Here is an 18,300-nt window from a genome sequence, read left to right on the forward strand (position 1 = left end):
GTGATTTAGATGGAGGGGGAAAAAGGCTTACCAAGAGAAAATATTCTACACACACTTATGGCTCCCACCCCACCATGAGCACTTGTGACCATAATTTTCCTGTGATGGTGTGGGGCCCATGGTGGCCCCGGACAGAACAGCCTCCATCCCTGCTGCTGTGCTGGTACAGGCTGCTCTGGGACAGATGACGATCTAAGCTTTTCAAAACACCTTTTTTTTTTACTTCTCTTTAACACAGATCTCTGACATGAAGTGAGATTTCAAGGAGTCTAATTGAAATATTTTGTGTATTACTGTTTAAGTTTTAGTCCATCTTGCGCAAACATAATGAGCAAAGAGTAAGAACTAAGGTTGAAGAAACAAGAATTTCCTTATTTAAATAAGAGTTGTATTTCTATGTTGTCACCCTGATTAATGTTGTTAAAAGAAATGGATCTTCCTTAGTGGCCTTTATTTTTTTACTTGTCAATCACAAGGTGTGGAAGTACGTGATTATGCTTTAATGCATCCTAAAGCTATTTTTCTAAGCAGTTTGCTGGAAAAATATTAAATGTTCAAACTTACTTACTAATTAGTTTATCAAAGTGTTCACATTTCCTATAGAAAGTGTAATAAGATTTTAGAAATTTTTGAAAATTATTAAAGTTTTAGTTTGTTTCAGGCATGGAAAGAAACTGATTTCTATAATTTTTCAGGAAAGATTTTTAAAAATGTTTTTCAGTCAAAAAAAGGAAAATACCACAAGACTTCAAAAGATATTTTACAAAATTGTATTTTACTCCTTAGATTTTCTTAAGGCTTTTTGTGTTTGGATGTCATCCAGTCACTGGATATTTATATTTTATAGTGTGATTGTAATAGAATTTGAACTGTTCTAAGAGCTGGTACAGGAGCCACTGAAGCAAGTACAAATCACCTCTCTAACTTTGGTGGACTTTGCTTCAGCGTCTGTCCAATCTATTTTACAAGGTCAAAGTTGTGCACTCTGGTTTTGGCCACAGGCAATAATGGCTGGAAGCTGGAATATTTCTTTTATTCATTGTTTGTGTTGTGGTAATATCTGAATTTTAATGGGCAACCAAGAGCCACTGTACCAGACAGTGCTGTGCAAACAAAATGTCATCACTGTTAGATTAAAACCAGAATAAAAATCAACACCTGGATGGTATGCACAGGGGTACAAAGTTTTCACTGTTTTGGGTTACTCATCTAAATTAGTGTGAGGGAAGAAGAAACATGTGAAGTGATGACACAGAATTGTTCCTAAAAGCTTGGTAATGATCCAAGTTTGTGAGCCAGCATATTACACGTGTGCACAGAGACAACAAACATGGGCATGTATAAAAAAAAGTTTTAAATTGTTTGAATTTGGCTGATATGTTAGATTTTATAGCAAAGATGCTGTTTACATAAAAGCTTGAGAAGGGATAGACTAAATGCAGCTTTATGTTAATAACTAGATTTTAAGGTTTATGGCTAAGAACTGCATTTCTTTCAACTTATGAAAATATAATAAATCTCTTTCTATGTGTGCATTAAAAGCCTAATACTTCAGGAAAATTCATTCCAATCATCAAAACTGTTGAGATTTATATATCATTAGAACAATTAATATATTTGTTATATCAAAATCACTAATAACTATTTTGAAATAGGCTTACTATAAAAATTCTAAAAATGTTATATAAAAATTAGTTATTAAACAGTATTTCTGAAGCATTTACATATGAAACTCCTGCATGGAACAAGACTACTATATATTTAGGGAAAATTTGGCAGAATTTTGTGGTGAAATCCCTTAAAAAACCCCTAGTATGATATATTAAGTAACTTTGAAAGTGACTAAATAAGTTCTATTATAAGTTGATTTTGTTGGATGTAAAATGGTAACTGACAAATTATATTTCGTGAGAACATGAATCAGCTATCAGCAATTGCCATTGCTCCATGGTTTTATATGCAGTTAAATTGGGGCACAGATAGTCTCAGCTGTGACTATCAAGACATAATGCTGCTTTCACTCTTTCTGTATAGTTGAATATCTAATATTTCAGTCATGTTAAAGAAAGTTCCTGCGCGTTCTTGTGTCAGTATTAAGTCTCAGCTGTGTACCTGAGTTCAGTGCTATGTTGTTTTGACTCATATCACCACCAGTAAAGCAGCATCTGCCAGTGGAATTTAGTCAATAACCACTGATGACAGAAGGTCCAGAACAGAACCTGCCTTACTTTCCCAATGAGTATTAATTCCTGCAACACTGTCAATTCGACTGGTTCTGCACTTGGAACAGAACCAATGCATCTGCTAATGATTCATAAACAGAATCCAGCTCATTTTCAGCTATAATGGCTCTGGCTGCATAGAAAAGGAAAAAAAAAATCCCCCTGTAGTCTAACACATTTGGGTTTCAATATGCACAATGAATTGATCTGATAAAAAAAAAAAGTTGTTTATAACTTGCATCAATATTACTATAATGACACATCTGACCTATGTGTTTCTTGTTAATAACATGGAGTGAAAGTTAAAGTAAAGAAGAAAACTGATTACCAGAATACTGATTTCCAGATCTTTCACCCACTTTATATAACTGTTTATCAAAATGTTTTTTTATTTTTAGCATTAGCTGTAAACGTTAGTTTATTTCCATGATGTAAAAATATGCACATTAAAAAAACTTGTAGAAAGGCGTGCATATATACATATGTTTTGTAAACATATATAGGATGCTAAAAAAGGCCCAAGACAGGCCATGCAGAGAAACAGGGCAAGAACATCAGTGTGGTAGGAAAAATTATTTATCACACAGAGCTATGGGTCTGCTTGAAGTCACAAGCTGCCAAGATGCCAGTCAGATTTGCATTTGTGCTGCTTGTGTATTTATGGCACAAATTAAACATGCCTTTAAGGAGACTTACTTCAGTTGTGTAAAGCCTTGTGTAAATGCTTGTGGAACAAGGTGTTCCAGATTGTGGTGAGCTTTTTCTTGATCTGACCCTTTTGCTTGCTTTTCTGTGGGTATGAGAAGGTGGAGGGACAAACATAGGTGGACGGATAGGTGCTGGTTCTGAAGAGAAAGGAATAATTCGTCCCTTATTCTTCATCTCTGGAAGAAGGAAGGTTCTATGCCCCGTGTTTTGGAAAAGGGAGGCCTCGTGTGGTCAGCCGTGAGAACAGCCCTGTCGGGCGGGAGGGATCCCAGCCGCAGGCACCCCCTCCTTCAGCGGAACCAGGACTGTAAACATGGACATCGGGTGGGATTTATCAGGGAATCATAGAATGGCTTAGGGACCTCAAAGGTTATCCACTTCCAAGACCCTGCCATGGGCAGGGGCACCTTCACTGGACCAGGTTGTTCAGAACCGCTTCCAATCTGGCCTTAACACTTCTTGGGATGGAGAGTTCACGGCTTCTCTGGGCAGCCTGTTCCAGTGCCTCACCACCCTCACAGTAAAGAATCTCATCCTAATATCTAATCTAAACCTATGCTCTTTTCAGTTTGAAGCCATTCCCCCTTGTGCTGTCACTACATGCTCTTGCAAGAAGTCCCTCTTAGTCTTTCCTGTAGGCTCCCTTCAGGTACTGAAGGCCACAATTTTCAAGCTGTAAGCCTTCTTTGTTCCAGGGTGAAGAATCCTAATCCTCCTAGCTTTCCTCACAGGAGAGGTGCTCCATCCCCCTGATCGTCTGGTCCTCTGGACCTGCTCCAGCTGGTCAGTGTCCTTCCTGTATTTCATAGCAATATGGGTGACTAGGTTAGGAAGAAGGATCACCTGTATATGATTGCAGCTGCTCTGTCCTTCTTTCTTTATTGTAAGATAGATACATTTCCTTGCCTTTCTAGACATTTAAACCAGGTAAGAAAATATAACTCAAACACAGTAGTTCATGTGTGATATTAAATTAATTGGCAGGACTAAGAGAAGGAGGGCAGTGGTCTATATGGTAATTGACGAAATGACGAGGCAACATTTTGATTTAAAGGAAAATGAAGGAGAAAAAAAAGCAAAGCCTAGTTCATGTAAATTAAAAAAAAACAGTTCCTAGTTCTTTCCCTTGAGTTACTGTAAAATCTGCAGAGAGGAACAGCTGTACAGCAGCCTAGGCAGGGATCTGTGAGAATATCCATATATTGGTGAGTCACAGGTTAAAGCCCTTGTGCATGAGAGGATATTCCATCACTCTTACCTTAGACATGTATCTTAAAGAGAAGTTAATCCAGCCATAATGCCATTGACTGCATTCTTGGTGTCAGTTCTAAGCACATTCTCCAACTTTTTAAAGAATAACAAATTAAATTCCCCTAAATGTGGGATTTACCATCAGTAACACTGATTGCTATCAGCTGGGATTTGTGAGAAGCCTCTCACCATGCATGACCTTCTGAAGAGATTATTTTGGTTTGTGAGCAGGGAGTAGGGAGTAGTCTCTGAAGAAGGCATGGGCCTGCCCTTGTGCCCACTCCCATGATCAGTACAGGGCTGGAAGCTGGCTTTTTGTTTCTTTTCTTTTTATTTATAAGATTTGTGCATTACCTTGACTCAGTGACTTAAATCCATTCCCTTGCTTAACATTAGTAAAAATTTCCCTTGATGTTCTTGTTATTGGGTTACGGCTCTCAATATACTAGGTTAGGTCTCTAAGATACTGATCATGACGTTCATCTGTTATATAGAAACGGCACGTGGGACTGAGTTATCAGGCATACCTGGAGTAGTCGCCTTTACTGGGAACTGAGCAGTCAGAATTAAGAGAACAATACTCTGCACTCTGTAATCTCACTGTGCTTTTTTACTTTGCTAAATTCTGCCTGCTTTTGCTGATAGTGTCTAATGGTACTATCAGCAATTGCATTTCCAAACTATCTCAAATCTAAACCTATGTAAGATACAGAGGAGGCATTTCCTGATGATGTAAGCCATTGTTCGTTATCAAATGCTTTTCAGAAAGGACCTTGTTTCACACAGGGAAAATTTAAAAAGCCCTGCAAAATGGTTAGATTTTCTAATTTTGTCTAGAAAAAAAAAATTAAGAAACTTTCTCTCTTGAGATTGAAAGAACACACCTGGAGGCAAAAGAAGTTATTCAAAAGCTTTGTTCCTTCTTGCTATGACTCATTTTGCAATAGACTGATTTTGCCTGCAGGGTCCAATTCAGGATGATTTACGGTAATTTTTTTTTTTGTTAATTTTTTTTTCCTCAGGCGCGTGTTGCCGATGTTGAAACGCTGAAATTCATACTGGAAGCAGTGGTTAAAAAAAACCAAAACCAAAAGAAAAACAAAACAAACCAAACCCAAATAAATATAAAAGGCTAAATCCTGCCATGTGACCTTCCCTACTTGCGCATCCATCTTCGTGCGCTTCCTTAGGGGATGCTGCAGACTGCTTTGCAGGCGGTTTCCCCTTCGGAAGGGCTGTCCTCCGAGCAGTGAGGGCTGTCCCCCGCATCCCCCGGGCATCCCCTTCGGGCAATTTCCGAGAGCGGATCGGCGCGGGGCGGGCACGGCCTCCGCTCCGCGCTGCCTCCTGCCCCGCCCGGCGCCGCTGGCCCAGCCGGGCCGGGCCGGGCCGGGCCGAGCCGAGCCGGGCATGGCGCCGCTGGTGCTGTACCACTGGACGCAGTCCTTCTCCTCGCAGAAGGTGAGGGCTGGGCAGGGGAGCGGGGCCCTGGATCGCCGCCTCCCGCCGCGCCCGCAACCCCTGCGCGCCCGCTGTGGCACCGGGCAGGGAGGGGTGGGGGATGGAGAGATGAAGGATGGAGGATGGAGGGGGGCGGCCGTGGGTGCGCCGAGGCGGGGCCGGGAGAGCGGCCGGGCGGGGATGCTGGCCGGGTGGGGATGAGGGCCTGGCAGGGATGCTGCCCGGGTGGGGATGCTGCCCGGGTGGGGATGCTGCCCGGGTGGGGATGCTGCCCGGGTGGGGTTGCTGCCCGGGTGGGGATGAGGGCCTGGCAGGGATGCTGCCCGGGCGGGGATGCTGCCCGGGTGACCCCGGCGGTGCCGTTCCAGGTGCGGCTGGCAATAGCCGAGAAGGCGCTGAAATGCGAGGAGCGCGATGTGAACCTGCCCCTGAGCGAGCACAACGAGCCGTGGTTCATGCGCTTGAGCTCCTCTGGAGAAGTACCCGTCCTCATCCATGGGGAAAACGTCATTTGTGAGGCAACGCAGATTATTGATTACCTTGAAGCAACGTTTGTAGATGGTAATCCCACAGACAATTCAGTGTGTGGTTCTTCCCCTCACCCCGTAGGCTGCAGCAATGCTGGGGCACCTCTGTGTCACTGCAGGACTCTTCGTTCAGGGCAGAATATGTTTATAGTGTTACAAGTAAATAGGCTCTCTTAATAGCTAGCAGTTTGGGTTGAAAACATGTTCCTCTAAAATGAGCTGAAAGCTTTCCAGCACCTTCACGAGTGAACCTTTATAAGTAAAACCTACCACTGTCCTCCTTAGCCCTTCAGGCAGCAGCACCGTGCTGTACTGGTGCGACACTGCCGTGAAAAGTAACATACTGAACAGGGCTGCCTGACTGCCTTTGTCAAGCAGGTCCAGATTCTCTGCGAGATAAGAGGAAACATACTTAATTTCAGAATAATCTTCTGTAGAACAATGGAAGTAGAATGAGGAAATTTTTTTGGAGACAAAATGGAATGAAGAGGTAAAAGAGCAGGAAGAGAATTCTTGGAAGTGGGCATGTGCAGGGTTTTGAAGTTCTTTGTGCCTGCACTGTTAAAAAAACCAAAAAAACCAAACACCAACAAAAAAACCTGCCTCAATTTTTGAAGAAAATGCAGAGCTGTATTTTGTATAGGTGTGAAGATGGCAGCATTTTGCATTTCAGGGATTTAGCACTGCAATGTTTGAGGCATGAAGAAAACTTCATTGTTGAGTGAACATAATTTGTGCTTTGAACAAACATAATTTTGTCTTTTAGTCAAAAAAGGAGTTGGGGCCCAGGTAGATCAAGGATAGGGTAAAATTCATTGATGTGTAGAAATATTTCCAGCCACACTTTGTGTAGGATTCCTGTACTGTAATTTTTACACTATTGCAGGAACAGTAACATTTCAGCCGTAACAATTTTCTGGAATCTCAGCTGTCCCCAGCTGTGAGAGCGTTATAGGGTTGAATGTCATGGTCACGCATTCCTAGATGTACATAACAGAGCTGAGTGTGGTTTTCTGATTTGAAAGCCTCTTAAATACATGTTTGTGTGGGTTGCTGAATTTGCATCCATTTATAATTGGAATTATAAAACATTTTAAAATGAGCTACAAATATACATTTTTCTGGGCTGAAGTCACACCACTGAGTTATGCTGGGGTACAAGTAAAGCTTTCTTAGCTGTGGCTGTGTTGCCTGTCCCAGCTGGACATGACTAAATGAACTTTGGTCATTTAGATGATTCTTCTTTTCTTAACTTTATTTTTAACTTTGTTTTGCAGAGGAAGTACCAAGATTAATGCCAGAAGAGGGGAGCATGTATTATCCAAGGGTGCAGCACTACAGGGAGCTTTTAGACTCCTTGCCTATGGATGCCTACACACATGGCTGCATCCTGCACCCTGAGTTAACAGTGGACTCCATGATTCCAGCCTATGCTACCAGCAGAATCCGTAGTATGTACTGGTGTAGCTCTGAATGTCTCTGACTTAGTAGGTTGCTGCATTACATTTTTCTTCTTTCTTAAGTCCACCTTAAATACAAAATACTGAGCACAATTTATGAATTTTAGTTGCAGTCCTTGATGATTTGTGCATATACTTTTTATTGATTGGGTATTCTGTTGGGATTTGGAAATGGGAAAGAGGAAATGTTGTTTTTGAGGTGTCTGGAGATAATTTTTTTGTACCACGACTACTTTTTAATTTATGCCTTTATGTTTCCTTCACTGTATTACAAAAGAACTAAGTAGTTCTAGGACAAGTATCAACTCCTGACAGCATGGCTGGATGATGATTCCCTGTTTACTATTACATTCTGAGATCTCTGATTTTTTTTTTTGTCAACATTTTGGTTTATACGGTGTTGATTTTTTTTTTTTGTATGATGTTTTAGAATGCTCTGTAGAACAAAGTCAAATACTGCAGAGTCTTTGAAATTTAATACATCTATACTATTAGTAAGTCCATGATATCATGAACAGTGATATTGTGTTAGCTTGAGAAATCATATTTCCAACAAAATGTCTTATCCTCCTCCTTAAAATTTCTGGTAACACTCTATTATGTTGTTACAAGTGAAGGCAGGCAGTTAATTTTCCATATTGCATAGTTGATGTAACATAGTACATAGTAACATAGAGTCATAGGATCATGAAATCATAGAATCATAGAATGATCATTGAAGATTCAGTGATCTTTAAGGTTGGAAGGGACCTTAAAGATCGTCCAGTTTCAACATCTTCCACTAGATCAGGCAGTTCCAAGCCCCATGCACCCTGGCCTTGGACACTTCCAGGGATAGGGAGTCCACAGCTTCTCTGGGCAGTCTGTCCCAGTGCCTCACCACCCTCACAGGAAAGAATTTCATCTTCATATCTAATCTAAATCTACTTCCTTCAGTTTAAAGCCACTTCCCCTTGTCCAAAAACATTAATTATTCCCTTAATCAGTGCGTTGTCTGGTTTGGTGATTTTGATTTGTTTTTTTTGTTTTTTTTTTTTTCCCAAATGTGGATGCTAACTGTTTATTGAACAATTGTGCTTTACTCATAGGCATTATGGGTAATTTTTCTGTTTTCGCATGGTAAAAATCAGTGCTTTTATTACAGTTCAATTTACAACATTGTCCTCTGCTTTTCTTGCTGTATGTATTCTTCCACTCAAGCTTCTAGTTGATATAACTTGTTCTCAGTTTGCACGTTTGTACTGGCAGAGCTAACATTATTGCTTATCTAACTTTGGATGTTTTCTTATCTTTTTATGCTTAAAGCATAGCCTACATTTTTTTGATTTGAAGCATTTTTTTGAAAAGCCTGTGGATGTTTCTTAACAATTCCTTTGCATGTTCAAACTTCTCCTGGTTGGAGATGGTTTAATTTTCAGCTTGAAACACCTTTATTTTCAGACTGCTAGATATAATAAGGCATGAGCCAGTTGTGTATTATGTTCATGCATACCAAATCCAAGTAAGTAATTAACTGCATATGTAAAATTTTGGTTGTATGAGTACATCCTTCAATTTCTTCATACACTGTATTGAAGTATGGCTTTCACAGTCATGTTGAAATGAATATATAAAAAAGTGAGTTTGAATGAATATATAAAAAAGTGAGTTTGTTATTCTCTAGAAAGAGTTTTTATCAATTTAATTTATCAGACTTAATTGTAACTAAGCTTTATTATCAAGTACAAGTGAGAGGTGATTCATGCTCTATAATTATTCTTTTGTTCTCGGTTTGTGATTAGAAATACTTATTTTTAGAAGATTTATAAATCACTGTCTTTTGGTATTTTAGGTTTATGAGTGTGGCATTTTCAAGCAAAGCCCCATTTTAAGGAAAAGGCTATACATGCATAGTAGAAATCAGTAAAATTAACTTTTCACATAATTCTTTCTTTAAATCAAGTAATAATGTTTTTCTAGGACATATACACAGTTCTTGAAGAACATTTCCAAAAGGATCACAGACTCTGGCATCAGGTTTTAGCTAAATAAAAACACTTTGGCTCCATATTCAGTGGCATTTAGGCTTTTGCTGTGAAATTATGCCTATGGCCTACAGTGACCAGAAATCTCAGTGTGGGCCTAACAGCTCTGTCACAACTGATGAGCTGAAGGTGTGGTGGGTCAGTTTAAAAAGCGTTCAAGTTTTCCAAAATGTGATGTATTTAAATCCTAACCTAGTGTATTTGCTGTATTGAAGCAGCACTTCCAATTTCCTTGGTATGGTATTTGTACACAGGCTATTGGGATTGCATTATGAGTATGTTTGGAGATCTAATATTTGTCATTCCTTTTTTTGTCTGCCTTTGTGGTTTTTTTCTTCTTCTTTTTTTTAAAATATTTTTAAATTAGGCCAAATAAGTAACACAGAATCAGAATTGAAGAAACTTGCAGAAGAAAATCCAGACCTTCAAGATGCCTATATAGCAAAACAGAAGCGCCTTAAGGTAAGAAACCCCTTTGTATGGGCCCCTTTATTATGAGCTTGTTAGTGTTAGATGTTTTGGTCACAATATGAACATTTGTTTCACTTGTCATTACCAGTAATGTCATGCAGTGGTTTAACCCTTCAAGGCATGAAACAGTCTGTCCTCAGATCAGCTACACACTTCAAGTGTGTGCTGAAGTACTGGACTGGTCCCAGTGACTTCAAAGGTAAGTATACATCAGTGCTGCTGTTGGGCTGTTGAGCACCCTGCAGGGGTAGGCAAACCTTAATATCTGGTATCTCTAAAGTTTTCTTCTGTTTTCTGAATTGTCACCAGTATCCTTGTAGTATCCATCTGACTATGTGGAGAAAATAATCATATTTTATGAACAAACACTGCATTATTCTAAGTATAAGCTTCTCTGATAAAATTATAAACTCTGTACAATGATTAAAACACTAACCTGTATGTCTATTTAGTCTAAACTGCTGGATCATGATAATATAAAATATCTAAAGAAAATACTGGATGAACTGGAAAAAGTTTTGGATCAGGTTGAGACTGAATTGCAGCGGCGAAATGAGGAAACACCAGGTAAGGAATTTTTCTTGCTAAATCCTATAAATATTTCTGTTTGAGGATACTGAGTAAACTTGTTGACAGCACCATTATAAAGCAATTTTTAATGTGTCAGATTTGATACTTTTAATATATATTGATCTATATGTCACAGAAGGGATCAATACTGTTTTAAATACTAGCTTACTTTACTGTTTCACTCAGTGAGTTCTTACTGTCTCATGAGAATTCTTGATCACATTTTCAGGAAAATAAGTATAATTATCTGCATAATTTTTTAGTATTTTTATCAACAAAATCAGAAAAAAATTACCTACAGAATGTTGATGGTGTAGGTATAGTCTTCAGTTCACTATAATGATCACAACCTTAATGTCTAACATAGGTTTATTATAATCTTGTGCAGATACTCTGCTGATATTGTGGTATCTGCAGAATAAGCAATCTGAATAATTGCTCTAATCATTAGTCAATCTTCTTCTCTCACCCTCTTGGAAAGCAGCCCTGTTTACCTGCTTCCACCCAAATGAAAGTCAAATTATTCACACAATCACAGAATCATCAATGTTGTAAGAGACTTTCAAGATGATCTAGTCTGACTGTCCACCCAGCACCATCATAACCACAGCTAACCATATCCTGCTGTCTGCTGCCCTGGGCAACATATTCCAGTGCCTGGCCACTCTCAGTGAAAAACATTTCTAATATCTAATCTGAACCTCTTCTGGCTCAACATTTCCTCTCTTCCTGTTAGAAATTTCCAGCCCAAATACAGAGCCCTGGGGAACCCCACTAGTGACCAGCCACCAACTGCATTTACCACCACTCCCTGGGCCTGGACATCCAGCCAGTTTTTCAGTCAATGAAGAATGTACCCACCCAAGCCAGTTAACCCAGCAGAATGCTCTGGGAGACAGGTCAAAATCTTTACAGGTATTTAGATAATATACACAGCCTTTCCCTCATCCAGTAAATGTGTCACTGGTCATGGAAGGAGGTCAGGTTGGCCAAACAAGACTTGCCTTTGTAAACTTATGCTGGCTGGGCCTGTTCCCCTGGTTGTCCTGCACATGCCATGTAGTGACACTCAGGACAATCTGCTCCATGATGCTTCCCTGTACCAAGGTCAGGATGATAGGTCTGTAATTTTCTGGGTCCTCCTTCTGACCCTTTTTGTAGATGGGTATTACATTTGCTAATTTCTGGGCAATAGAGACTTCTGTGGTTAACCAGAATTGCTCGTAAATGATTGAAATAATTGGCAAGTTTTTGGCAGCTCCCTTCTTACTCTTGGGCATATCCCATCTTGACCGATAGGCTTCTGAGTGTCTAACTGGCATGACAGGTCACTAACCATTTTCTCCTGGGTTGTAGGTGCTTCATTCAGGTCACAATCAACAACTTCCAGCTCTGGGAGCTGGAAAGCCTGAGGACCATGTGTTTTAATGTTAAAGACTGTGGCAACAAAGGCATTAAGAACTTCAGCCTTTTCCTCATCCCCACTATGTTTTCCCTTTGATCCAGTGAAGGGTTGAAAATCTTAGCCCTCCTTTTGCTGCCAGTGTATTTACTGAAACTCTTTTTGTTGTCTTTAACTGCAGTGCCAAATTAAGTTCATTTGGCTTTCTTTCTGACTTTCTCCTTCATAACCTCAGACATCCTTGTAGTTACACTTCTCCTTCCAGAGGTGAGACACAGTCCTTTTTAACCTGAGTTCCAGCCTAAGTTCCCTTTTTACCCAGGCTGGTCTTTGTCCCTGACAGCATATGGGAACAATCTGTTGCTGTACCTTTAAGAATTCCTCCTTAAATCTTGCCTGTCCTTCCTGTACTACTTCGCCTTTCAGGACTGACTCCCAAGGAACTCTGTCAATCGAACTCCTAAGCAGTCCAAAGTCTGCCAGGCAGAGATCCAAGGTGGCAGTTCTGCTGGTGCCTTTCCTTACTTCACCCAGAACTGAAAACTCCATCATTTCGTGGTTGCTGTGCCCAAGATGGCCACTGACCACCACATCACCCATGAGTTCTTCTCCAGTTGAGAGTAAATTTTCTTCCACACACTCCAGGAATCTCCTAGGCTGCCCCTCTCCACTGTGTTGCATTTTCAGCAGGCATCTGGCAGGCTGAAGTCCCCCACAAGTACAAGGGCTGGAAATTGAGAGACTTCTGCGAGCCTCCTGTAGAGTGCATCATCTGCCTCTTCATGGTGGCTAGCAGGTCTCTAACACACTCCTGCAAGGACATCTGCAATGCTGACCTTCCCCCTGATCTATACCCACAGGCATTTAACCATGTCAGCATCCTAAATTCTGTTTAAATGGGATTAGCCTTCTGCTTTTCCACAGTGTGGTTCAGCTCCTAGTGGTGCTAATAGGAGTCCTTCCCCTGCCTTCACTGGAAACTGCATGAAGCATCAGTCAATATTAACTGCATCTGCTCAAATCAATAACTTTTTGCATTTAGCTCTATAAATAGCTGTTGTAATAACTACTGATTACTATCACAACTGTAGGTTTGAACCAGCAGTTGAAAATCCAGATTAAATTTTCTACTGACTCAACAGTGAAAGAGTCATAGAAAATATTTTAACTCATAAAAGATGGAAGGATTTTGTTCAGCAAACGATGTCTGTCACCATTTCCAGCAACCCTTTTTCTTTCTCTGCTAAGTAGCCTTTCCAAGGAGTCAACTGGTGCAGTATTGATGAGCCTATGAAAGCTTCTGGAATCGCTGGATTTTGTGAAACATGGGACTATTGCCTCTTGGAATTTTGTCTGAGGTAGTCCCACTTTGGAGGTTTGTGATCTGTACTTCTCCAGGTTCTAGTAAAACTCAGAGTTCCTGCTTCTCTTGCAATTTCTTGAATCCCTCAACTGCTACTGCTGCCACTGCAGGTATCTTTCTTTAACACAGGATAGATTCTTTGGTCTTTTCCATCATCTTGTTTAATGCACTGGATTAATTCCCAGGTATCCTTTCAGCAACCTAGGTTACACTCCTTTTCTACAGAGGCCTTTCTTCCAGACCTGTGTAACCAGTCAAAATGGACTGGTACCAACTTTGTGCCAAGCTGTTGCTTTCCTCTAGTGGAAAATGTGTTGGAAAGGAGATTGCAAAATTTCTCTGTTTCCAGAGAGGTGCTGCTGAGTGTCTGTGCCAGCATTTTTCCATGTCTGCTGTGTGGGATGAACTGCAAAATTACAAATGAGACGGGAACAGCATAGTCCTCTCTATTCGAGATCTCAGCTAGAGCAGAGTACTTTGCTGGCAGCTATGATAGCTGTGCTGGCTATCAAGTTTCATATCCTGGGTTTCAAAAGCTCTTGGTATAGTCAGTACATGTCAGCCCTTTCAGGTGGTGGTGGTTCAGATCACTGACAGTGAAGTGTGATGCTGCCTGGCAGTGCCTGCTCTGAGCCATCCCAAGAAGATTCACCTCCTTCTTTGACTGGAGAGGGTACCTGGGGTCTCCATCTGTGCTCCTGACTAGTGATGAGCAGTGTGAATATTAGTAATTTCTCAAACATCTCAGTGTGAAACCGCCATGATTTGGGGTTAAAGAGACACAAAAGAGGGACAGGTAGACAGATTCTGTCATCTCAATGGGCTGATATGTTTGGTGCGAGTCAGTCATCTGATCCATTTCTTTTTGACTTGAAAGCCTCCAACAATCTGGCTGGAGTTAGTTCTTGAGTGAATGCCATTGAGCTGAGTGACACAGGCAAGATAAATTCTTCAGACAAGTGGTAGCTTTTCAGTAAAAGCTACACTGCCTTCCTCCTTTCCAATCCTGTTTAATTTAATCCAGATTTGAGAAATCTAGTTGAAGAAAATAAGTGTTTACTGTGGGTTTTAATTTATGAACCTGGAATGAGGATCTTTTTTTTTTTTCCTTAACAAATGTAGGTCAGGCTGCTGAGCCTAAGACTTTACAAGATTGTGCAAAGAATGGACAGGAATTAGTAAAATATTTATTGATGAAAGTAATGTTTTAGCTGAAGTGTTGTTGCTCTTTATTAGATGCTACTTTGAAGTATCACTAAACTAAATGTGCTCATATTCTATTAGTTCCTAATGCTTTATATTTTATCTCTGCTTAGAAGATGGAAATCAGCCGTGGCTCTGTGGTGATTTCTTCAGTCTGGCAGATGTATCACTTGCTGTCACATTACATCGCCTGAAGTTTCTGGGATTAGCAAGAAGAAACTGGGGAAATGGAAAGCGGCCCAACTTGGAAGCTTATTATGAGCGTGTCGTGAAGAGAAAAGCATTTTACAAAGTTTTGGGACACGTCAACAATATATTAATCTCGGCTGTCCTGCCAACAGCATTCCGCGTGGCCAAGAAGAGGGCTCCCAGGGTTCTGGGCACCACCCTGCTGGTCAGCATGCTGGCAGGGGTGGGTTACCTTGCTTTCCTCTGTCTTCGGAAGAGATTTGCCAACACGGTGCTATCGATTAGAACCAGGCAAAATTATTTTTAGACATTGTCTGTCCCTGGTGGTGAGTGGAGGGCATCTCTGCCCTCAGGAAAATATCTTCAATAAAATATAAATGTAGAAGAACGATTATGTCTGCGAATTAGAACTTTGCCACAGAGTAATCATCTCCTGCTGCTGTTTAATTGGGTTGGCAATGCTGAGGTAGTTTTCAAAAATATTTGTTGGGAGGACGACAAAAGAAAGAAGAGACGTACTTTTCAGCCAAGGGACTATAACTCTGACAGTGCTTTATTAAAGTGGTTATTGTCTCCTATACTCAGTAGCTGACCTAATTAATATGCTTTTATTTAATAGATATGCAGCAATGTGACAGCTTTTCACTGTAGATGAAATGCATTATTGTGAAGAAACCAGCATTGTTAAAATACTGAAAATAGCTCTTACTTTAAATGCTCAGAGTAAGATTTAATTGGAACATTGTGCCTGTTGAGTACAGAACCAAGTTTCTCTGTACTGATTATTGTCTGCTAATTTGCAGTTGGACCTCAAGGAATGTGTTAAAAATAATCTTGTAAAGCCACTTTTGTCAGTGTATGTTCATGCAGCAATTCAGGAAAAGACCTGAAGCAGGTAAGAGCATCAGTGATTTGTCTGCCACACAAGAGAAATTCTCCAGAGTCATCACTGGACAACAAATACTACAATTTTGCTGAAATACAAATGGAAGCAAAACACCTGACACTTGTCTTTTGAAAGTCTTTTGGGCTCAGCCTCGAACTCTGGCAGAATCAAATCAAACTGTCTTGGTGCACATTTGCTGCTTTCTTTGGGGTGGCTTAATATGGTTGCCTCCATATGAGTGTCCCTCGTACTGTGTTTCACTCTGAGCACTGGCTATTTTTTGCACACTTCTTGGCAGCACTAGCAATTGTACGTGTCTGTATAAAATGCTTGCCCACAACGTGCCACAACCAACTATAAAACATAAGCAGAGCAATGCCTTTTTGTATCAGTAATTAAAAATATTTCACTATCTATCAGTCTGGTTAGGTAGCCTAGATTGAAGGTAAAGGTGTAATTTAGCAATCTGTTTAATTATGGATGGGGTCATGTTGATGCTAAGTGAAAAATACAGAAAGTTTGGAGACGATTTGTACTGCTAATTTTTTGCAAAACCGCCCTCTTGTTGCATGGAGGAAAGGTGTAGAAAAACAGTTTGATTACTTCCTATTACTCAATAGATGCTGTGAGTTTTATTCGTTTTGAACTGAGCTCCCATTTCAACAAGAAATGTACATTTACCTGAAATGTACATTGAATCCTTTTGCATCAAAAAAGCATTTGGGAAGGGCTGAAAATTCTCATGACAGTTTAGTAAGACTTTTGTATGCTTGATGAATGTTTGAAAGCCTCAGAGTTTTGTTTACAAGTTGTACATAGATGCAACAAACAAAGCATAGCTTTTAGTGTTTGCCTATCAACAATCAGTGCTAACAGGCCTAAGTACATTTCAGGTCCTGTGCTGCTGGGTGTGGTCTCTCTGCACAATTGCATTTAGGTGTCAAGAAGATCATCTCAAGTTTGCTGGAGAGAACTGAGGTCAGTTTCTGTCTGGGCAAGCTCACCATCTAGTAGATATCAATACGGATAAAATTATTGGATACTCCTGCTTATTATTTAATATTGTGCTAGTTGTCTAGCAAAAGTAGACCTAAATCTCATTACTCCTTTTCAGTAATAAGAAACATCTTACCTAGGAAACAATGTGCTTTTTCATTTGTAAAAAAGACAGTATTATATAATTCTATTTCATGATCCAGTGGTTCTCAAGAACTTGTTGAATTGAATGTGCTCTATTTGGAAAAGATTTATTATCTCTAGAGTGGGTTTAATCCAACAATACTATTAATGTACTGGCAGCTTTAACCGAGTTTGCTGTTTGTGTGTTGCAGTTCATCTGCATTTACTTGTAGCTATCAAATTCCACTAAGTTAATAAACACAGAGTAAGACCTGTAACTTAATGCTTCCCTGGCATGTATTTTTGTCAGATGACCTGTAAAATGTAATTTGATCAAGTCACAGTAAAATTAAATGTATATGACTTAGTCTTCTTTAGAGTGAAGCGGCCACCAGATGTCAGTGGTCCTCCAGGACTCTGCTCTGGCATGCCTCTGAGGCAGGAAAGCTACTTTTCACAGAGAAAAAACTTGTGATCTCAGCATAAGAGGGTTGTGAGCACCCTCAGTGCACTAGCAGTCTCTCCAGAGCTCTGGAAACAACTGTGTGGTTCTACCACAGGTTTGTTCCCAACACCTGCCACTTATGGTTGTGTGGTTTCTATACTGGGTAAATGAGAGGCCAAAGTTGAAATAATATTTCACCTGAAAATGAATTTTACTAAACAGCAATTAAACTTGCAATCTGGAAGAATGAGCTTGAATGAAACTTTTATTGTGGAAAAGTTTGGATCCCTGGTTTGATTTATTTCTGTGAGTTCAACTGTTTGGTATCCTACTTATTTTCACTGCCCTGAAGTACTCTGTGCATTGATTTCTGTACAGGTGGCAGCAAAAGGCTTATCCATGATTAAATTCCTCAAAATAGGATGAGATTTAGAAGCACCATGCTGCATTTGGCTCTTTGTGCAAGCTAGCTTTTGTGCTTGCAAAATTTCTTTTCAACTTGGCTTTTTTTCTTTCTGGTAGCTCTGGATACTATTTTGATTGGGTACTGAAGCAATCTTCTAGTTTTCATTTACTATTTGCTCTCATATCATGCATCAGATATATTTCATTTCTTTATGTGGGACCCACACAATAAACATGGATTCTAAGGCCACATTCTAGTCTGGTTTTTATCTTCTGTGGCTATAAAACAAAGCACATTTGAGAATTACACAGTATTGCTGTAAGGACTCTCATGCTATTCAAGGAGAGAAGCCCTTGAACACTTTTTAAACCAGTTTAAAGATTGACTTGGATATATATGGAAACAGCAGTAACAATGACATTTTCTTTGGTTGTCTGTCTGAACTGTATGTATCTATGAGGTCCAACAGAAGCTATTTAATAAAGTAAAAAAAAAAAATTAAAAATATAAGGAGGGCAAGCAGGTTTTTTACTTTTTATTAATACATTAAAAAAAAAATCCAACCCCACCTGACTTCTGGGTGTGTTCCTGAT

General features: G+C 40.0%; 1 protein-coding gene across 1 annotated transcript; it reads left to right on the top strand.

Moving 5' to 3' along the window:
• Window positions 1-5,314: 5,314 nt before the first annotated feature.
• Window positions 5,315-17,956, top strand: GDAP1 (ganglioside induced differentiation associated protein 1). The gene is made up of 6 exons (XM_005479384.4): window positions 5,315-5,642; window positions 6,011-6,203; window positions 7,447-7,620; window positions 10,021-10,115; window positions 10,577-10,691; window positions 14,776-17,956. Exons 1-6 carry the CDS (start codon window positions 5,592-5,594, stop codon window positions 15,156-15,158), a joined length of 1,011 nt encoding a protein of 336 aa, XP_005479441.1. The 5' UTR covers window positions 5,315-5,591; the 3' UTR covers window positions 15,159-17,956.
• The last annotated feature ends 344 nt before the right edge of the window (window positions 17,957-18,300 follow it).

The sequence above is a fragment of the Zonotrichia albicollis genome, chromosome 1, assembly GCF_047830755.1.
Source record: "Zonotrichia albicollis isolate bZonAlb1 chromosome 1, bZonAlb1.hap1, whole genome shotgun sequence".
Lineage (NCBI taxonomy): Eukaryota > Metazoa > Chordata > Aves > Passeriformes > Passerellidae > Zonotrichia > Zonotrichia albicollis.

What these genes read in the sequence shown, in the direction of transcription:
- GDAP1 (XM_005479384.4), top strand. Translation starts at nt 5,592, where the DNA reads ATGGCGCCGCTGGTGCTGTACCACTGGACGCAGTCCTTCTCCTCGCAG. An exon ending in AGTCCTTCTCCTCGCAGAAG is followed by an intron (nt 5,643 to 6,010) that starts GTGAGGGCTGGG and finishes GTGCCGTTCCAG; the next exon opens with GTGCGGCTGGCAATAGCCGA. An exon ending in TGAAGCAACGTTTGTAGATG is followed by an intron (nt 6,204 to 7,446) that starts GTAATCCCACAG and finishes TTTGTTTTGCAG; the next exon opens with AGGAAGTACCAAGATTAATG.